Genomic DNA, 22,358 nt, shown 5'->3' on the forward strand with positions numbered 1-22,358 from the left:
GTTTTGCAATGCCTCATGGGACTTGTAGTTCTACAACAGCTGGAGGGCCACAGTTGCCCACCCCTGGCCTAGGCGATCGCAGCGGAAGTGGGAGCAGGTACCTGTCAAATTCGGGTACCCTCTCCCCAAAAGGTGCCAATCCTTAATGGGGAGAGGGAACAAAGGCTTAAAGCGGAACTTCCCCTTTTGGGTGGAGCTCTGCTTTAAGGATTGTCAGTCACTGTTGCAGCGGAATCTACCCACATGGACTATATCTTTCCAAACTTCCCCGTATACCCCCTTGTTTCAAGTCATTTCATACAGCGGAAGATCCAAGTTAACCAATTTTTTCCATGCCATCAAGTTAAGAGTATCAGTACGTATCCAATGCAACGCTATCAGCTTTCTCGGAAAATGTTTGGTAGCATTGTTCATAGTATCATCTTCAAGTACCCCTAAAAGGCATATCATAGGACTACACACATTAGTTAAATCAAATGTATCAGATATGAATGCAGTGACTTCAGACCACAAGGGCCTAACTTTAGAGCATTCCCATACCATGTTTAAAAATGATCCTGTACTAGCCTGACAGTTATGACAGGTGGCTGTATCACATCTCCCCATACGAAAGAGACGTTGAGGCGTATAGTACATTTGATGTAGATAAAGCAATTGTGTCATTTTGTCCCTAGAGGAAATAAGCTTACATACAGTCAGGTCCATAAATATTAAGACATCGACACAATTCTAACATTTTTGGCTCTATACACCACCACAATGGATTTGAAATGAAACGAACAAGATGTGCTTTAACTGCAGACTGTCAGCTTTAATTTGAGGGTATTTACATCCAAATCAGGTGAACGGTGTAGGAATGCCTTTCTGCATCAACTCTCAAAGCTCTAGAGAAATCCCCCACTACTTTCATATAGGCACCTCTAAGAGTTGCTTTAAAAGCATCCCACTGCTTAGACACATCAGCTTCAGTATAGTTGTCCATTAATGATTTATTGCCTCCAGACAACCTAGTTTCACATATTTCTCCTGCAACCACCCAGCATTCATACACCAATGTTTAAGTCCTGAACGAACCCCCAGCTGTAAATTGATTTCCATGGGAGAGTGATCTGAGATTGCCTTCGGTAGATACTTAACATGTCGAAACAATGGAAGGCTATCTACCTTAGTAAGATACATGTCAATTCGAGAAAGTTTACGGTGACTTTCTGAGTGGTTGAGTAGTCCCGTATCCCCAGGTTCCCATGTCTCCAAACATCCACTAACGCATAGGTCTCCAGCCATGTTGCCAAGTCAGGATGAGATCCAGATACACGTCCCTGGCGATCCAGAGCAGCATTAGAGACCACACTGAAATCTCCCAGGAGCAATATAGCTTCCTCTGCCAAAGAGATCACCACCGAAAAAATATCCTCTAGCACTGTAAAGGAAAATGGTGGGGGAATGTATAGACACACAATAGTAAAACACTGAGTAAAAATCTTACAGACCAAAATAACAAATCTTTTCCTTGGGTCAGTCTTAATTCGTAGGACATGTATATTCTAGGATCTAGCAATTAAAATGGCAACCTCTCTGGAATAGGTGGAGTAATCCGCATGAATAATATAGGAACTCCGGGGCCATGACCCTGGAGCCCTGTAAATGTGTCTCTTGAAACAGTATAATATGAGGTTTATATTTTTTTACATAATCAAAAATCAAAGATCGTTTAATCTTGGAGTTTAAGCCTCGGACATTACAAGACAGTAATTTTAAAAGGAACACTTTTTAATCAGAGTATTGCATCAAGTCAATGAAACTCCTGGGATATTGATCTTGTCAGTTAGGTAGCAGAGGAGGTTGTTCATCAGTTTCAGCTGTTTTGATGTTTATGAAATTAACAACAGGTGCACTAGATGGGCAACAATGAGACGACCCCCAAAACAGGAATGGTTTTACAGGTGGAGGCCACTGACATTTTTTTCCCTACTCATTTTTTTTTTATTGTTTTTCATTAGTTTTGCATTTGGCTAGGATCAGTGTCACTACTGGTAGCATGAGACGATACCCGGACCCTACAGAGGTTGCACAGGCAGTCCAACTCCTCCAGAATGGCACATCAATACGTGCCATTGCCACAAGGTTTGCTGTGTCTTCCAGCACAGTCTCAAGAGCATGGAGGAGGTTCCAGGAGACAGGAAGTTACACTAGGAGAGCTGGATAGGGCTTTAGAAGGTCCTTAACCCATCAGCAGGACCGGTATCTGCTCCTTTGTGCAAGGAGGAACAGGATGAGCACTGCCAGAGCCATACAAAGTGACCTCCAGCAGACCACTGCTGTGAATGTCTCTGACCAAACAATCAGAAACAGACTTCATGAGGGTGGAATGAGGGAAATTTCAGCAATATGGACTAGCCTGCTGCATCATTTTTTCACTTTGATTTTCGGGGTGTCTTTGAATTCAGTCCTCTGTAGGTTGATAATTTTAATTTCCATCAAACGATGGGCCATCCTTATGTTCCTAACACATTACCCCGTCCATATCAGTATAGAGATCCAGCATAATATTTTTCCCCATTGAGATCTGATGTGTTTTCAAAATGTTCCTTTAATTTTTTCTGAGCAGTGTATATTTGCCAGGTTTCGGAGAGTAACAGCTGAGCTTCCAGGGGCAGCTCATTGTTCTGTAACCGATCAAATATATAATCAGTGTGGGAATCATTCCCATAATTATCATGCAGCAACAGCCCGAAATGCGTTGGTTTGATGTACTTGTCGCTATTCTCAATAAACTCCTCAATCTACCATCAAACTTGCATTCTTTTAGACATTGGGTGCTCCTTCTTTCCTATCATTCCAAGTCTACGTGTGGAAATTCCAACCATCAATGTGAAAACTCTGTACATTAATCATATAAATATATAAATGTATTTATTTTATTATTTATTTCAGGTACTTATATAGTGCCATCAATTTACGCAGTGCTTTACATATATATATTGTACATTAACATCAGTCCCTAACCCTCAAGGGGTGTACAATCCAAGGTCCCTAGCTTACATTCTTACATACACATACTAGGGACAATTTAGACAGGAACCAATTCACCTACCAGCATGTCTTTGGAGTGTGGGAGAAAACTGGAGTACCCGGAGGAAACCTACGCAGGCACAGGGAGAACATGCAAACTCTAGGCAGGAGGTGCCGTGGCTGGGATTCGAACCAACGACCCTAGTACTGCCAGGCAGAAGTGCTAACCATTTAGCCACTGTGCTGCCCATAATAAATAAAGTGACTTGTGACAAGGTGCCAAATAAATCATACAAAATAAAGTGACTCAGTGATAACGTGAAGTCCGTCACTGTATAGTGACCAATGGTGCTATTAAAATGTTGACATATTGTCCAAATATAAGTGTATGGTAGATCAAATAATCTTCAATAATAGGTGTTCCATCCAGTATTGTGGTGATGTGACCGATAATATAAAGACTGCGCACTCACCAGATGCGCAATCAATGAGCGCATTTAGAGACAGTACTCTCAGTGGATGAACTGGAGGCCCCTTTATGGATGGATATGGTCTGGTCAGGTATTCCCCTCACTGCTCACTCCGCTGTCAATATGGCTCTATCCCTCCTTTCATGTAGCTCTGCAGGTTGTTAAAAGCTCACAGGGAGCCCAGAAAAGAGGAGGCCAATAGCGTGATACCGTTTGATAAGGTGTATGTTTATTCCAACATAGATAGCAGATAAATAGGGAACAGAACAAAATCACTGACCATGAGCAGAATGCAAAGATGGCCGCCGGGACCCACGTGGTGCCTGCGGCGTGATGTCATGGCGCTTTAGCTCCTCTCTGACGCATTTCGTGCTATTGCACATAATCATAGGAGGTGTGCTTCAGTGTCAGACGTCTAGCAGCGTGTTTATATAACGAAAATGGCGCATGCCTCAAAAAAGGTTCTAACCCTTCTCCATGCTGTCTAAAACTGAACAAAAAGTTTGGTTGGAGTTGATCTTTGTCTTGAAGTCAGGATATATTTGTGCAGAATTTAGGTTTAATTTTTTATGACCCAATACAAATTCATCGTTATGCCCTTCTTTATATTATAGGGATTCTTGTCTACTATTTGTTTACGTTTCCAGAGAGTTTTTCTTTCTTCAGTAAGGCTGTGTCACCACCTTCTGGCACTGATGGGTAATGCATTGGTATGACAACTGGTTTGGACTTAAATAATGTAAGAATGATTATACATGTGTTTTTCAGGGCCTACAGTCCTGGAAGTGTTCAACACTCTTCTGAGGCAGCTGCGACTGAGCATCGACTATGAACTTACGGGCAGCTACGACTCTGCCATCAACATAGGTACCAAGATTATCAAAGAGCATGAAGAAAGAATGTTCCAGGAGGCTGTCATCAAGACTATTGGTATGGGAGAATATTTCCTAGATGCTTCTACATCAACAAGATGCAATAGCTTGTAGTAAGGTGCCATAAACATGAAAACACCCATTTGGGATCAGTGTGTGGTGGAGTTCCTTGTACAGAGTCAAAGGATTTTGTATTTGTGATCCAATTTTTTTTCGTATTGATGGTTAGAAAAAATATAGGCAACTAATTTGATGATTATGTGTATGTGTATACCACCTCAAAATTCCTCAAAAAGTCACACTTTCTCCCCAGAAAGTAATACAATGTTATAACCTTTTTGTGTTGAAATTACATAAACCTATTAATATACAAATCCCATAATAATGAAAACTCAAAAAGAAAAAACAAAAACAAAATTTGTAATAAAAAATTCAGAAAAAAGTGTCCCAATAAAAATTGTCCCAAGAAACAATAATAATGTCCAAAAAATATGTCCCAATGTTCAAACTTTATCCTCCAGTAGAAAAAATCTCATTGCATCCCGTGGTACCTCAAAAAAACAAAATAAATAATCTAGTGCGTTACCTTTATAAATGATAAATATTCACTCCGTGCAAAACACAAACAACAAAAACTGTGCAAAAACTGTATACATATATATCTCCTGTGCACGTATGGATAAACTGTGACCACTCTGTGAACACTGCAACACTGTGTATCCACCGACACCAATAGTATAAAATACTATTACCCTCTGTATCAATATACCAGCAGGGATCTTCTCATTCTCTCCAAAGAAATTTTCCAAGGTCCTCAAAAGACAAGAAGGGTCTCAAGGCTCATATTCAAGGTATAGGTAAAAGATTTTAATATCCACTTACATTAAAATTTCATATATCCAGCTCCCCACATGGTTCCTATGCAAGTTCTACCAAACAAATGCGGTAAGCCATGTGTCGATAACCCACAAAATGGCCGCGGCGACACTTCCGGTCTGCGTGCGTGCGTCACGACGTCACACCCTTAACGCGTTTCGTCACTTCCGGACTTCGTCTGAATTTGTTTGGTAGAACTTGCATAGGAACCATGTGGGGAGCTGGATATATGAAATTTTAAAATAATTTTTTTTTGGTTTTTTTACATACTGTCACCCTAGCAGTACAGTGTCACCATGTACTACTTGTGGGGGGTGATGAAGATTTTTTTTTTTTTTTTACACACTGATTGCTTTTACACCCATGAAGGCTGTAAAAGCAATCATTTCTCCTTCTCTCTGGCTGCATTCTTGCATTCTTGAGAACTACTGTTGTGAATAGCCTTGTACTATGTGACCTCTGCGATCATTCACAGATTTCACACGTAGTATTATTATTATACAGGACTTATATAGCCCCGACAGTTTGCTCAGCGCTTTACATTATGGAATGTAAACATTATGACATCTCTAGTGACATCTTGCTTACTACTCTGCATGTGATCATTGATTGGCCAGTCAGTGATCACATGATCGGGACCTCGCACAGAGGTCCCGTACGACAATCGGTGTTCCACTGTGTCCGAAGGACACAGAGGGCATCGGATCGTGGTGCTACGTGCTCCCAGGGAGCACGCACAAGCAGGGTGCGGGGAGGCCATTTATAAACGGCCACTCGGCCCTGCACTGCCACCATCCGGCCGTTTATATACAATATACAGTTGGTTAATACTCCCTAATACTAGGCTGTTGGGTGCATAAATGGGAACAATTTGACTATTAGTGACTATGGAGGTTCAGCAGAGGGCAGCACAGTACAAGTGTACATTGCAGGGAATTCTATAGACCAAACTAATTACTTTATGGGTTCTTTAATTGTGGGAAAATAAGAAGGTTCTGCAGCATGTAAAATAATCTCAGATGCTGAGGTAAAAGTTCCATCCTTGTAAATTTAGGGTTCAAGTGTAACTAAACGTTTGAGGCTCTCGGGAACTTTTGTCATAAGTATATAGAGCATATTTGCACATTAGGGCGCTTGTTCCTTGCAAAGTGCTGTTCTCCAGAGGTGATATGTCGGTGGTCCCCCTCACCGCTCCATTGCCTGTGTTCCTTCAGCACTTAACTGTAGGATTCTGGGACTGTACACTGAGCTGCACATGCATTGTTCTCTTTGTACATTTTGCAAAAAAAGCTAGCAGGTAGGGGGAGAGATTTTATGGCAGAAGAGACATACAGGGGGAGATTTACTCAGAATCTGGTGCAGCTGTGCATGGTAGCCAATCATCTTCTAACTTCAGCTTGTTCAGTTAAGCTTTAACAATAAAACCTGGAAGCTGATTTGTTTCTGTGCAGACCTGCACCAGATTTTGCACCTCCAGTTTTAGTAAATAACCCCCGCAGAGTCTATTCTACCTTAATAACCTGCATAGTAGCAAATTAAAATGGAACTCCAAGAACATTTTTCCTTTCATTTGTTTCATACCTCCCCTGCACTTCTGTGTTAAAAAAAAAAAATCCCAGTTTCTACCTACCCTTTCCACACTGCCCAACTTCTTCCTTGGTCCAGTGCTGGCAGTCTTCTTCTCAGCAGAACAAACTGAACAATGTAATTCTGCCCATTTCCTGTTGTTTGCACTCTCCCCTGGAGGGTGGCTCATCACGCAGGCTGGGCTCATAGTACTCTAATACGCAGACACCATTATGTGAATGCAGCTGTGTCCTGAAAGAATTTCCACCCCCTGCTGCCTATGAAGGAAGAAGGGGTGATGTCATCAGACTTGCAGGCAAACTGCAGGAAAAGGGTATGTATAGTCTTTTTTTGTTTTTGTTTGTTTTTTTCAACCACTTTCCCACCGCCCTATAGCAGACATACTGGTACAGGGTGGCAGGGCCGCGAAAAATTACGAATATACACATGATTGTGCATTTTAGGTAGGGGGCATGCGTGGCGTACCCGTGCTGCAATTGGCAGCTTTAGCTGTCGATCGCCGGGTCCTGGCTGGTGATTCCCCACCAGCACCCGACGATCACCGATCATCACTGACAGGGGAGAGACCTGTATGTAAACAATACGGATCTCTCCCCTGTCAGCTCCTGCACATTGCTTTGTATTGCTTGGCATAGCCGAGCAATACAAAGCAATGTGCTGACACAGTGAAACACAGTAAAATAGCACACAGTTAACCCTTTGATTGTCCCAGATGTTAACCACTTCCTGCCCAGTATCATTAGTACAGTGTCAGTGCTTTTCATTAGAACTGATCACTGTATTAGAGTCACTGGGGATGTCAGTGACAGTCAGTTCCCCCCAGTGTCAGAATGCCCACCGCAGTTCCGCAATAAATTGCTGATCACCACCATTACTAGTATAAAAAAAAAAATCCCAATATACAGTCAGGTCCATAAATATTGAAACATCGACACAATTCTAACATTTTTGGCTCTATACACCACCACAATGGATTTGAAATGAAACGAACAAGATGTGCTTTAACTGCAGACTGTCAGCTTTAATTTGAGGGTATTTACATCCAAATCAGGTGAACGGTGTAGGAATTACAACAGTTTGCATATGTGCCTCCCACTTGTTAAGGGACCAAAAGTAATGGGACAGAATAATAATCATAAATAAAACTTTCACTTTTTAATACTTGGTTGCAAATCCTTTGCAGTCAATTACAGCCTGAAGTCTGGAACGCATAGACATCACCAGACGCTGGGTTTCATCCCTGGTGATGCTCTGCCAGGCCTCTACTGCAACTGTCTTCAGTTCCTGCTTGTTCTTGGGGCATTTTCCCTTCAGTTTTGTCTTCAGCAAGTGAAATGCATGCTCAATCGGATTCAGGTCAGGTGATTGACTGGCCATTGCAGAACATTCCACTTCTTTCCCTTAAAAAACTCTTTGGTTGCTTTTGCAGTCTGCTTTGGGTCATTGTCCATCTGCACTGTGAAGCGGCGTCCAATGAGTTCTGAAGTATTTGGCTGAATATGAGCAGATAATATCACCCGAAACACTTCAGAATTCATCCTGCTGCTTTTGTCAGCAGTCACATCATCAATAAATACAAGAGAAGCAGTTCCATTGGCAGCCATACATGTCCACGCCATGACACTACCACCACCATGCTTCACTGATGAGGTGGTATGCTTAGGATCATGAGCAGTTCCTTTCCTTCTCCATACTCTTCTCTTCCCATCACTCTGGTACAAGTTGATCTTGGTCTCATCTGTCCATAGGATGTTGTTCCAGAACTGTGAAGGCTTTTTTAGATGTCGTTTGGCAAACTCTAATCTGGCCTTCCTGTTTTTGAGGCTCACCAATGGTTTACATCTTGTGGTGAACCCTCTGTATTCACTCTGGTGAAGTCTTCTCTTGATTGTTGACTTTGACACACATACACCTACCTCCTGGAGAGTGTTCTTGATCTGGCCAACTGTTGTGAAGGGTGTTTTCTTCACCAGGGAAAGAATTCTTCGTTCATCCACCACAGTTATTTTCCGTGGTCTTCCGGGTCTTTTGGTGTTGCTGAGCTCACCGATGCGTTCCTTCTTTTTAAGAATGTTCCAAACAGTTGTTTTGGCCACACCTAATGTTTTTGCTCTCTCTCTGATGGGTTTGTTTTGTTTTTTCAGCCTAATGATGGATTGCTTCACTGATAGTGACAGCTCTTTGGATCTCATCTTGAGAGTTGACAGCAACAGATTCCAAATGCAAATAGCACACTTGAAATGAACTCTGGACCTTTTATCTGCTCATTGTAATTGGGATAATGAGGGAATAACACACACCTGGCCATGGAACAGCTGAGAAGCTAATTGTCCCATTATTTTTGGTCCCTTATAAAGTGGGAGGCACATATGCAAACTGTTGTAATTCCTACACCGTTCACCTGATTTGGATGTAAATACCCTCAAGTTAAAGCTGACAGTCTGCAGTTAAAGCATATCTTGTTTATTTTATTTCAAATCCATTGTGGTGGTGTATAGAGCCAAAAATGTTAGAATTGTGTCGATGTCCCAATATTTATGGACCTGACTGTATATACACCACCATTTGTAGATGCTATAACTTTCACTTAAACCAAATAATTTACATGTATTTGGATTTTTGTTTTAGCAAAGACATGTCGCAGAATACATTTTGGCCTAAATTTATGGCGAAATTTGCTTTTTTACATTTTTTTTACAGGACATGTTTAATAGCAAAAAGTCAAAAACATGTTTTTTTTCTGAAAATTGTCAGGTTTTTTTTGCTTATAGCGTAAAAAATAAATAACGCACAGTCGATCAAATACCACCGAAAGAAATCTCAATTTGTGGAAAAAAAGGACATAAATTTAATTTGCGTACAGTGTTACGTGGCCGCTCAATTTTCAGTTAAAATAACGCAGCGCCGTATTGCGAAAAATAGCCTGGTCAGGAAGGGGGGTAAATCCTCTGGAAAGCAAGTGGCTAACTGGGGTAGCAGGTAGCAAGGGGTGTACAAATGCCTCTAAAAAACTGTTTTAGTTCCACTTGACATTTCAGACTGCTGTTCTTTAATGGTCTCTCTCGCCACTCATCCCAGATCTTGCATATATACAGTATGTGACCTGTTTTGCCCACCAAAATATTTGTACTTTTGTTCAGTCAGTCTTGAGATTCATATACCTTCCCCACACTGCACAGCCAAACAAATCACTCTTCTTTTTCCTGATTTTACTTTTCCAGCTTCCTGAATCAGCTTCATTCTGATTCAATAGAGATGATTATTATGTTGATCCATTCTCCAAGGAGCAAGGCTAGAGGTTGATGAGTGACAGGAATCTGAAATAGTATTGTCACCTGTTTGGCTGTGCATTGTGGTAGAGATGTGTAAATCACATCTCCAGGAAAACAGAATTACAATTCCTTTTAGAGGTAAAGCAGCTTATATGTATATGAATTTTACTTTGGGCTGTTTCCGTGGAGCACTTTAACCCTATATTCTTAGGTTTGCAATTAAATATTTCATGAAAGTCTTGTTTTAGAGTCCAAATTTTGTGAAATATAAATTAAATTAGTTAGTAAATATTTGAAAAATGTTGTTTACTACTTGTATATAATATTTTTATTTCAGGAGTGGTCCCTTACAGAGTTTGTCATCCTCTTACACATTGTTACCATAAATGTCCAGCAGAGGGCAGCATTGTGCAAACACATGTTATACAGCCTTCTTGAAATAAAAGAAAAGGTTTAATGGATCAGAACCTTTAGTTAAACGAAAGTTCTTCAAGGGCTTAAACGTATTTAGAATTCAAGCTGAATTCTCCCTCTGTGGGCATGTAATGGACTACTACTTTAAGAAAATGGACTGCTGACATGCCAGGGCCACATTTTAGCCACAACCTGACCTCTGGTCATCATTAGACCTAACTGGACACAGACTGGCAAAGCTAATTGTATGTGTATGTGACCTAGTAAGCCAACATTGTTTGTAAGTCATGTGTTCTTTTGCAGGTTCATTTGCCAGCACTCTGCCCACTTACCAAAGGTCAGAGGTCATGTTGTTTATCATGGGAAAAGTGCCACTTCCTTCAGTGCATCATAGTATGGAACCTGGAAAAGCAGGGTAAGACTTGAGTCCAGCTTTACACTACGTTCTAAATGGAGTGTGTATGTTCTACAAAAACATACTAAAACATAAACTGGCTTCTGATCAAAAGTGTCCTTAGTGTGTGTTATAAGGGCTTTAAATGGTCTACACCAGCGGTTGTCAACTTACAAAGTGTAGATCTCAACTGTGGCCCCTGATAGATCCAAAGTGAAGCACATAATATTCATTATTTGACAGTATACTGTCATAGAATTTAGATATACTAAATAAGACAATCAGAGACTGCAGACATGCAACAGGGTAATTAGAGACTGAAGACACACTACAGGAGACAGCAAGAGACTGGAGACATGATACATGAGATTGCTACTGATCATTCTCATTATAGCCTCTTTACAAATTAATGCTTCCACTACTGACTGCTGAGGTCTCTAAAGGAGATGCACAAAGCCATCAAGCAGTAAGTTGTGTGCTAGGGGTCTTCACCATGGCTTCGTGTGTAGACTACAGACATAATACAAGAGATGATCAGAGACTGCAGACATGATACCAGAGATGGTCAGAGACTGCAGACATGGTACATGAGGTGGTTAGAGACTGCAGAAAGGTTACAGGAGATGGTCTGGGACTGCAGGCATGATACAGGAGATGGTTAGAGACTGTAAACATGATACAAGAACTGGTCAGAGATTGCAGATATGGTTTACAAGTTGGTCAGAGACTGCAGGCATGGTATATGAGATGGCCAGAGACTGCAGACATGGTATATGAGATGGTCAGAGACTGCAGACATGATACAGGAGATGGTCAGAAACTGCAGACATGATACAGGAGATGGTTAGAGACTGCAGACATAATACAGGAGATGGTCAGAGACTGCAGACATAATATAGGAGATGGTTAGGGGCTGCAGACATGATATATGAGATGGTCAGAGACTGCAGACATGATACAAGAGATGGTCAGAGACTGCAGATGTGATACAAGAGATGGTCAGAGACTGCAGACGTGATACAAGAGATGGTCAGAGACTGCAGACATGATGCAAAAGATGGTCAGAGACTACAGACGTGATATGGGAGATGGTCAGAGCCTGCAGACATGCTATAGCAGCTGTTGAACTCTGAAGAAATGCTTTAGGAAACAGTTCTAGACTGAAGATGCATTACATGAGCCTGCTAGAGGTTACTGCTATTACAGCCACTTTACAAATCAGTGCTTCCACATCTGTGCTCCAATCAGCACCCTTAAACTTCACACATGACATATTTGAAATTTCTCTCAGCAAGATTCATCATAAAGGATCAGAGGCAAAAACGGCACATAAGAGGAAAGGACTAGACTGCACAGAAAAGGTCAGAATGGTATGAAATAAACCAAACCATAAACTACTGAAATCCAGCCTACAATGTTCTTTCATTTGCCGGAGTGTGCACCACAACAAATCACTGACCTCAGATGCCAAGAGGGCTGCACAGTAAGTGCCAAAGCACCACATTGGGCCCCCAGGCTGCTTTTGGCCTTCTAACCTGTTTTTGTCCTCTTTCTAAACTGCTTAATACTTCCTATTGACTTGTAGGAATAGAAACGCAATTCTGACATAAAGAGCTTGAAACGCAGGCCCTAAGTCAGAGGTCATATCCATTGTAGCTGGCTGATTGGTGTTCCATGAGCTTGAAAGTCTTAGCTGGATCAAATGCATAACTAGAGAAGCAGACAACTTTATCGGTGCTCAACACACTGCAAGTAGTAGCCATACCATTGTTTTTTCTAACATGGGTCATAAATATTCCCTATTCGCTCCTGGCATTAAAAAAGGACCTGAACATAAAAAGTGAAGATTTAATATGTTATAGTGAACATTTAGAAATGATAATCATGCCTAATCATTACCCAGAAAAATCTACCTTTTGACTGGAATTCTTCCTGAAATGTAACCGCACTTCCTGGTATGTGAGGGTATGTGAGATTCATAACTTTATATCTAATTTTTGAGGTTCTGTGATGTTACTCTTGTGCGGCTCATGGTTTTCCTTGCTGGAGGCTTTGGCATGAGGAAGCAAAGCCCTGCTTCCACCAAGATGGCTGCCTACACACAGAGACACAGTGGGTTTGACTTACTAAGACTGGAAAGTGCAAAATCTAGTGCAGCTGTGCATGGTAGCCAATCACCTTCTAACTTCAGCTTGTTCAATTAAGCTTTGACACAAAACCTGGAAGCTGATTGGTTTATATGTAGGGCTGCACCAGATTTTGCACTCTCTCCTGTTTTAGTAAATCATCCCCAATGTAGAACAAGGCATGGTAAGTCAATACAGTGGAAAGATCAGCTGATGGGAAAGTACAGGCAATACCGGTGACTAGACTTTAGTCCACTTCCTGTCTGTTTTAGAAACAGCTTCTACATTTCAGTTCATCTTTGAACTAAAAATTCAAAATATTAAAGACATTTTTTTTTCCCACAGAGAAAACAGAAATCGTCTGATTCAGGTCATGCTTCTGAAGTCACTTCTTCAGGTACTCCTCATAGGTTACATTGATGAATAGATACATTTTTTTGTTGCCTAATGAACTGTTTATCTGCCTATTACTGCATTACAAGTGGCGACTGAATAAAGGCTAAGTCCAACTTTTTAAAAAAATAATAAATGCTCATATTTTTGCAGTTAAAAAAAATGAGCCTTTATTATTTTTTTTCTGGAGCCTGCAGAGCATTGCAGCCACAATCAGCAGATCACAGGTGCAATGTCAGGCTCCTGTAGAATTTCATTATAGTTGTCCGCCCATATCTCCCGTACGAGGAGAAAGATCGGTGAAGTACAAGAGCACTCACCAGCACTCATTCAGGTAATTGAGAAATACAAACCATTTGCTACAATGGCAGATGGTAGTTGTAGTTCATTAATTCACACAACTCCCGGAATAAACGATGCGGCCATGTGGGCAGAGCCCCACACGGCTGTGCTCTTTTTATATTTTGACAGTGGTTGCGGAGAGAAGATCTCCCGCCCACTGTCACAGCAGGGTATTGGAGGGGTGCAGGCAGCTTCTCTTTGGTAACAAGTTACACGCTAAATACAGGTGTCACATGTTACCAAAGGTGAACTTATCTTTTAAGGCCCAGTTTACCTTCATGCACATGCATTGCAGTGATGTCCCACTAGCTGCATCTTTGATAAAGCTGTTAAAAAACACATTTATAATAAACAGTGATATGTTTTAGAAGTGTGTTTAGTACTTTACTTGGTTAGTGCTCTGAAGCAAGTGAAGTATATTTGAAATTAAAATGGTACTAAACCCATTGAAGTGATGGTTTCCGAAAACAGTTACATTTAAGTTATGCCATGAATGAAAACTGTCACAGTTGCTTGTACTCTCAATCAAACCATCAATTGATAAAGGATAGGAGGGTTTAGTTCCACTTTAATTAAATGGAAATTGAACTTATTAAATGGTTTCTTATATGTCTCAGTGACAGTCCCAAAACTAGGAGTGTGCATCTAATAGTTCATAACTTCAGCACAAATTGATGCTCTTATGGTTCGAGATATTGTATCCTAGAACATTAATTTACATATGCCAACTAGCTAAAATAAACAGAATAGAAATATAAAAATATAGAATTAGTTGAAAGACAGTACCATCAGGAGAAAGCATTGTTTGTCCCCAAAAGGCCAATATGTATCACTTCATTACATAAGTCATTTATGAATCAAAAAAATCTCTTAGATTGTAAGCTCCCAGGATCAGGCCCTCCTAACCCTCTTGTATTGAACTGTGTTGTCTCCCATTATATTGTAAAGTGCTGAGCAAACTGTTGGCGCTATATAAATCCTGTATAATAATAATAATAATAAAATGAAATGAGTGTTCTGGTCTATATGTGGTAAATAGGTGAGACAGGTGAAGGGGTAAATCAAGCTATTGCCAGTATCTACATCACAAACAAGTAGAGGGGTAGTAGCTAGTTTTATACTACGTCACCCTACTTTTAAAGAAACACTGTGACCTTGCTTATATGTAGCAAGGTGGCATTGTCCATGCAAAGGCCCTTCAACCCCCCCATACCCCTTACCTCTGCCTTCTTGCAGATCCTTCGTTGCAGCCAGCCCTAAATTCACCAGTGTCAACGACCAGCAGGAGCAGTGATGCCACTGCCTTGCTCATGTGACAATGCTTGGTTTTATTGGCTGTTAGACCCAAGCATTGTCATAGGGGAAAAAGATAAATATGCTTTATATCTCCTAGATTGTAAGCTCGAAAGAGCAGGGCCCTCAATCCCCTCATGTTTTGCATTGTATTGGTATTGTTCTGTCACATGTTCTGTCCCCCTTTGTAATGTACAGCGCTGAGCGAACTATTGGCGCTTTATAAACACTATATAATAATAATATCTGAAAGCACTAGGTAGTGTTGCTGGTTGAGGCAGAGGATGCAGCAGAGGGGGAACGCAGGTAAACTGAACACTTGGTGTTTTGGGGGGAGTAGCCTTTGCAGCGACACTGTCACTTTGCTTTGCTAATTTAGAGAATGCATTTTAAAGATCTGTGACAGATCTTTCAGAAAAAATTGAAGGCAGGCAACAAACATTTGTAGACATTTTTTAGGATTGCGACTGTTCACCTTCCAGATTTTGCGGTGCATTCAGACGTGCATTTTCTCCCCTGCGTGCACAATCTGTGTTCAGTAAATGGCTTGGGCTGTAATTATCTAATTATTACGGTTCACCTTGACCTGAAGTTTTCAGAGCAAAAATAAGAAAGGTTTTGAATAGATTGGGGGTGATCAAAATTCCTGTCAGTTTTGTTGTTTGAGTCCCATTGGAAAGATTACCCTTGAAGTGACAGGAAGTGAGAGGGTCTCCTTCCAAATTAAGTGAAATCCTGTTTTAGACCTGATTGGAGATTTTTCCCTCTATTGCACACTTGAAGACAGCTCAAAATTTTCGATTTTTCCATCACTTTAAAGTAACAAAGACGTCAGTAGGACAAAAAGGCAGAGTGAATCTCTGGGGACACAGACCGTGACCATTCCCTACTGAGTGGCTCTGTCTAGTGCTGCACCACATTTGCAAAAAAAAATAATAAAAACGTTGCGGACGGCCTCCACCTACAATGCATGTGTGCCATGGTCTCATTCAGTCCTATGGTTGGAGCTGAACTCCACTGGATGACTGGGGGCCACCATAAGCTCAAACCAGCCATAGAAATGAATGCATAGGCATATGGCCAAGCTGGGACTTTTAACTTACAAAGACAGAACAGCTGAGATCTCTTAAGTTTGACCAAATGTAAGTAGATTTCTCTGCGGGTTACACTATGGGGGTAAGCTTTAATTGACAACTAAAGGTGAAATTGTCCTTTAAGGCAAATAAAGTAATTCCAGATAGTATTACATACAACAGTAAATCAGATTTCAGATGACTGTGGTTAGCAAAAGAGATATTTTCTGATCAATATCTTACAGATTACTTCCATTTTTATATTGTTCATTTCTTTTTCTTTGCATTAATTGCTTTGTCTCCTCCTGAAATTGAAAGGTGTCCCTGGGCTTCCAGTGTACCAATATGCTGACCGCGTTACCCAGCTCTTTCCTTGACCCGCTGCTTTCCTCCACCTTGATGGAAGACGCTGAGCTCCGACTGTTTGTACTGGAGATTCTCATCTCATTGATAGACCGCCATGGGAACAGGCGCAAGTTTTCCACCATCAGGTACCACAACATACTGAATGTTATACTGAAGGTACCCAGGCACATTTTCATCCCTGTCTCTTTTTTTAACAACCCTGATGATTTAAACATGCATTAAAGTACATTTATCCTTTAAAAAGCCCCCTGTCCTGCAACCCCCTTTGCCTTATACTTGCCTATCCTTGCTCCTCTGATATCTTTGCTGTGTAGCCCACTGGACGTGCCACAGCCACTGCTACATTTATTCGTATAAAGAAACCAAATATTATGGGACAGCTGGGCTGATTCAAAAATCTAAATGTTCAGTCTTAAATTAGTTTAAATGACAAAGCAGGCTTACTTTTTAAAGATTAATATCCTGTTTGTGCTGAAGACTGCGCTGGACTGACTGAATCAGTCACTGATCATAGGTGGGTGATTGTGTGGGTGGGTAGGGAGATGCCCCTCCAGTAGCTTGTGCCCTGTGGTGGACATGGGCGGTAAACCCTCTTAAGGTCTTAACCTCCTCGGCGGTATGATTCTTTCCGATTTTTTTGTGCTGAAAGCGGTACCATTTTTTTGCATGGAAATATGTAGTTTTTTATTGTAGGCTGTAATTTTTAGGAATAACTCACTGAAATCTGTCCGAATAAGAGTCTAGTAAACATTCCGGATATGATAAAACTTGAAACACAAAATCATAAATTATAATTTAATAAATAATCATAAAAAATAAAAACATAATAATAATAAATTTAATTCAATAATATAATCAAACCAAAAACACTGAAATTTGAAATACAGAGGCAAATTCGCACATCGCTGAGCAAAGTCACAAAATCGTTTTCAGTGTCTGATGACGAATTTCCCCACGAATCATTATCACTCAATTCTGCAAGTGGTTCTGATTTACTATCGCTGTTCTCTAGCCGGTTTAAAACCGCTTTTGACCTAAAGGGACGCTTTTTGGACGCCATGGACTTTTCTAAGTTTCCAGGCAGAAAGAATAGTCAAAATGCAGGCAGGGCACAGCACAAAGCAGTAGGGACAAAATATATGTGAAATGCATTGAAACAGCAATGACAGCAAAAATTACATTTTTTAAAAATTTCAAATTTCCCACCGGTTCCGGCGCCCGTACGTCCCAATGCCACAGGGACCAGAACACGGAAGCCGGATGCCGGCATCGGCCGGAGGAGATGTCCGGGGATGCTGCCGGGGACACATCGCGGGAGCGAAGGACAAGGTAAGTGCTGCAGGGACCCCCTGAGCAACGCCGCATGGTAAGCCCGAGTGTAGCTCAGGGTTACCGCTCTTGGTATTGAAATTTTACCCCGAGCTACACCGGGAAAACCGCTAAGGAGGTTAAGGCAGTGGTGTATTTTGGTTTTGTGCTGTCCTAAGCAATACTAAAATCTCAACTCACACACACACATCATGCAAGAGAGAGAGAAAGAAGAAGAAGGTAAAAAAAAACAATGTGTTCTCCCAGTGCTCACCTTCACAACTCCCTGGAATGAAAGCAGCTGGCCATCCCTGAAGCCATGGTCAGGAAAGCCCAGTGTCGTCCTTGTGCACTGAGCTCAGCCATTTACCCGGACATAACAAGATGGTTGCGAGCGCACTTAAAAGTACAAAAAGCTGCTGAGCACTAAAGGTAACCAATAAACCTCAAACAGACAAGATAAAATAAAGTGCAGCGCTAAAACTAGGTGCATAAAAGCAACAAGATCAATCAAATATTAAAATAAGTAAATTAAAATATATATAGTTTATAAGAGACTGTTAGTGCAAAAAAGGAATCCTGTGATCCTCTAAGATTCAGTGCTTGTGCAATCAGGTGTGGGAGAAATGCGCACTCACCGGAACGCATAATATAATGTGCATTGATTTATAAAATCCTGATGTCATCAAGGTCATCCAAATCTGGGCAGGAATACGGTTAAATCCCTCACTTGATAGGTGTGGATCCTAGGGCTTCTGAAGTAAACTGAAAAGATGCTAGAGATCCCTTTAAGGGATGGACGGGTCAGCTCACCAGGTGTATAGGGGCTCCATCTCTGGAGACTGGATACTGGGTTATCGTAAAGTCCTTTTCTTGGGGTTATTAGGGAGCCGGGATGAGATATTCAGAAACAACAGATTATCCGGGCATACAGCATGCTCAGATGCTTCAGCGGACACCGATTTTCATCCCAGAATACAGTTATCCGGACATCCCTGGGAATGAGAGTTGGCCTACACCCTCCAGCAGCCCGCAGACTCTCTTGGATCCCATGTGGCGGAGCTCATGCAGTGCCTCACCTAGTCCCCATCCTCTGTCACCTGCCACGTGTGTCCCTTCTTCAGCCCCCCCTGAAAATTGCTGCCCAAGGAAAATGTCTTATTTGCCTCACAGTAAATACCCCCCCCCCCGTCTTAAGGTAATTTCCACATGTAGACTTGGAATGATAGGAAAGAAGGAGCACCCAATGTCTAAAAGAAGGCAAGCTTGATGGTAGATTAAGAGGCGTTTATTGAGAATAGCGACAAGTATATCAAGCCAACGCATTTTGGGCTGTTGCTGCATGATAATTATAGGAATGATTCCCACACTGATTATATATTTGACCGGTTTCAGAGCAATGAGCTGCCCCTGGAACCTCAGCTGTTACTCTCCGAAACCTGGCAAATATACACTGCTCAAAAAAATTAAAGAAACACTTTGAAAACACATCAGATCTCAATGGGGAAAAATCTCCTGCTGGATATCTATACTGATATGGACAGGGTAATGTGTTAGGAATGTAAGGATGCCCCATCATTTGATGGAAATGAAAATGATCGACCTATAGAGGACTGAATTCAAAGACACCCCGAAAATCAAAGTGCAAAAATGATGCAGCAGACTAGTCCATTTTGCTGAAATGTCATTGCAGCAACTCAGAATGGTCCTCAGTAGTTTGTATGGCCTCCACGTGCTTTAATGCACGCCTGACAACATCGGGGGAGGCTCCCAATGAGATGACGGATGGTGTCCTGGGGGATTTCCTCCCAGATCTGGACCAGGGCATCACTGAGCTCCTGGACAGTCTGAGGTGCAACCTGGTATCGTTGGATGGACCAAAACATGTTAAAGGCAGCATAACGTTCTCCATAGCTTCTCTAGACCCTTCACATGTGCTCAGGGTGAACCTGCTCTCATCTGTGAAAAGCACAGGGCGCCATTGGCGGAGCTGCCAATTCTGGTGTTCAATGTCATATGCCAATCGAGCTCTGTGGTGCCGGGCAGTGAGCACAGGGCAGACTAGAGGACGTCGGGCCCTCAGGCCACCCTCATGAAGTCTGTTTCTGATTGTTTGGTCAGAGACATTCACACCAGTGGCCTGCTGGAGGTCATTTTGTAGGGCTCTGGCAGTGCTCATTCTGTTCCTCCTTGCACAAAGGAGCAGATACGGGTCCTGCTGATGGGTTAAGGACCTGCTACAGCCCTGTCCAGCTCTCCTAGAGTAACTACCTGTCTTCTGGAATCTCTTCCATGCTCCAGAGACTGTGCTGGGAGACGCAGCAAACCTTCTGGCATTGGCACGTATTGATGTGCCATCCTGGAGGAGTTGGACTGGCTGTGCAACCTCTGTAGGGTCCAGGTATCACCTGGGGTGCATCATTTTAAAGGGTGTCAATTTTAATAATAATGCTGCGATACACCCTCCCACAAAAGATATTTAAAGTGACATATATATAAAATGCTGTGCCAACATACAAAATAATTCCAAAAAGTTAAAAAACAAACAAGTGCATCAAATATTGCTACACGGTGGCAATTGTAATTAGATGTGATTCCCCAACCAAGGACATCAAAGTTATAAGTCCACTTCCAAAAAGTTCAATTAAAGAGTGCAAAGCTGGAAAGTCTAATGGAAGGAGTGGCGATAACGTGGCTGAGGGTGACCAGAACAACCCAAAGTATTGTTAGACCATTTGCCTTAACAAGCAATGGTCTATGGATTTGGTAAGCTGCAGACCTCGAGAGTCTGTCTCACTAGCACTGGATGACCATTAGAAGACTTTTCAGCAATTGAACTTTGATGTCCCTGAATGGGGATCACATCTAATTACAATTGTCACTGTATAACAATATTTGATGCACTTGTTTGTTTTTTAATTTTGTTGAATAATTTTGTATGTTGGCACGGCATTTTATATATATGTCTCTTTAATTATTTTTCACAGGAGGGTGTAGCGCTGCATTATTATTTAAAATTTACATCCTAGGCTTAGTATCACAAGTCTTTTTGATGTGAGTGGCTGCATTAGGGGGTGGGGTCTTAAATCTCAGAGCTTCATTTTAATTTCAGTCTAATTTTATAGGGTGCCTAGTCATAAAAAAGATTGAGAAACACTGTGTTAGTGTATCTAAACCTGCTAGTTACTTAACACTCCTGATAATGCTGCTGTTCCTTGGTGCCCCATGTGCTCCTTCATCCATAGTAGGGGCACCCAGAGTGGTGAAAACAGCTTAGAAAAAGAAAACTAATGCAGCTGCCATATGATTGGTAAGCTGAAATATTTTAAATTTTTAACGTGCATTAAATTCTTGCAGTCTGGGGGATGGGGATCACTGCAGGGGTATTCTGGACTTCAACTTTAATGCATAACTCAAAAGCAATGTAATAAAAAATTTAATACATTGCAGTTTACAGTCCTTAGATTTGGTGGCTGCATTAGATTTCATTTTTTTTAATTTTATTTTCACCTGGTCATCCTGCCAGCAACACACTTTCTGTCAGGGTGACAACACTCACCCACTGCACTGTATCTAGGGCAGAGGTGGTGGTTATCACCCAGGCTAGACTCCACACACATCTTCCTCTCCTACTCTCTATTAAAAGGGGTACGGGGATAAGTCATTATCCTCTCCTACTCTCTATTAAAAGGGGGACCAGGATAGGTCATCATCCTCTCCTACTCTTTATTAAAAGGGGGACCGGGATAGGTCATCATCCTCTCCTACACTCTATTAAAAGGGGGACCAGGATAGGTCATCATCCTCTCCTACTCTCTATTAAAAGGGGGATGGGGATAAATCATCATTCTCTCCTACTCTCTATTAAAAGGGGGACCAGGATAGGTCATCATCCTCTCCTACTCTCTATTAAAAGGGGGACGGGGATAGGTCATCATCCTCTCCTACTCTCTATTAAAAGGGGGACAGGGATAGGTCATCATCCTCTCCTACTCTCTATTAAAAGGGGGACCAGGATAGGTCATCATCCTCTCCTACTCTCTATTAAAAGGGGGACAGAGATAGGTCAGGGGTGGGCAAACTTTTTGACTTGAGGGCCGCAATGGGTTCATATATTGGACCCGGGGGCCGGACCAAGAGTAGATGAATGATGTGTATGTGTCATCCATAGTAAGTATAGTAATATTCCCCCATAGTAAGCATAGTAATTAATCCCCCATATAGTAATTCATCCCCCATAGTAATTCATCCCCCATATAGTAATTCATCCCCCATATAGTAATTCATCCCCCATAGTAATTCATTCATCCCCCGTAGTAATTCATCCCCCATATAGTAATTCATCCCCCATATAGTAATTCATCCCCCATAGTAATTCATCCCCCATATAGTAATTCATCCCCCATATAGTAATTCATCCCCCATAGTAATTCATCCCCCATATAGTAATTCATCCCCCATATTGTAATTCATCCCCCATATAGTAATTCATCCCCCATATAGTAATTCATCCCCCATAGTAATTCATCCCCCATATAGTAATTCATCCCCCATATAGTA

The 22,358-nt window shown here is 41.6% G+C and overlaps 1 protein-coding gene across 2 annotated transcripts in view; it reads left to right on the plus strand.

Moving 5' to 3' along the window:
* Positions 1-22,358, plus strand: part of LOC149453054 (protein EFR3 homolog B) — a 374,094-nt gene that overhangs the window by 300,680 nt on the left and 51,056 nt on the right. For both annotated transcript variants that reach the window (XM_089688739.1, XM_089688740.1), the window contains exons 10-13: positions 4,251-4,412; positions 10,807-10,918; positions 13,369-13,420; positions 16,443-16,615. In XM_089688739.1, the coding sequence (XP_089544865.1) occupies positions 4,251-4,412; positions 10,807-10,918; positions 13,369-13,420; positions 16,443-16,615 (499 nt within the window). The remainder of the gene's footprint in view (positions 1-4,250; positions 4,413-10,806; positions 10,919-13,368; positions 13,421-16,442; positions 16,616-22,358) is intronic.

This window comes from Staurois parvus, unplaced genomic scaffold, assembly GCF_062004578.1.
Source record: "Staurois parvus isolate SC_StPar_1 unplaced genomic scaffold, SC_StPar_1.0 ptg000453l, whole genome shotgun sequence".
In the NCBI taxonomy this organism is placed as follows: domain Eukaryota; kingdom Metazoa; phylum Chordata; class Amphibia; order Anura; family Ranidae; genus Staurois; species Staurois parvus.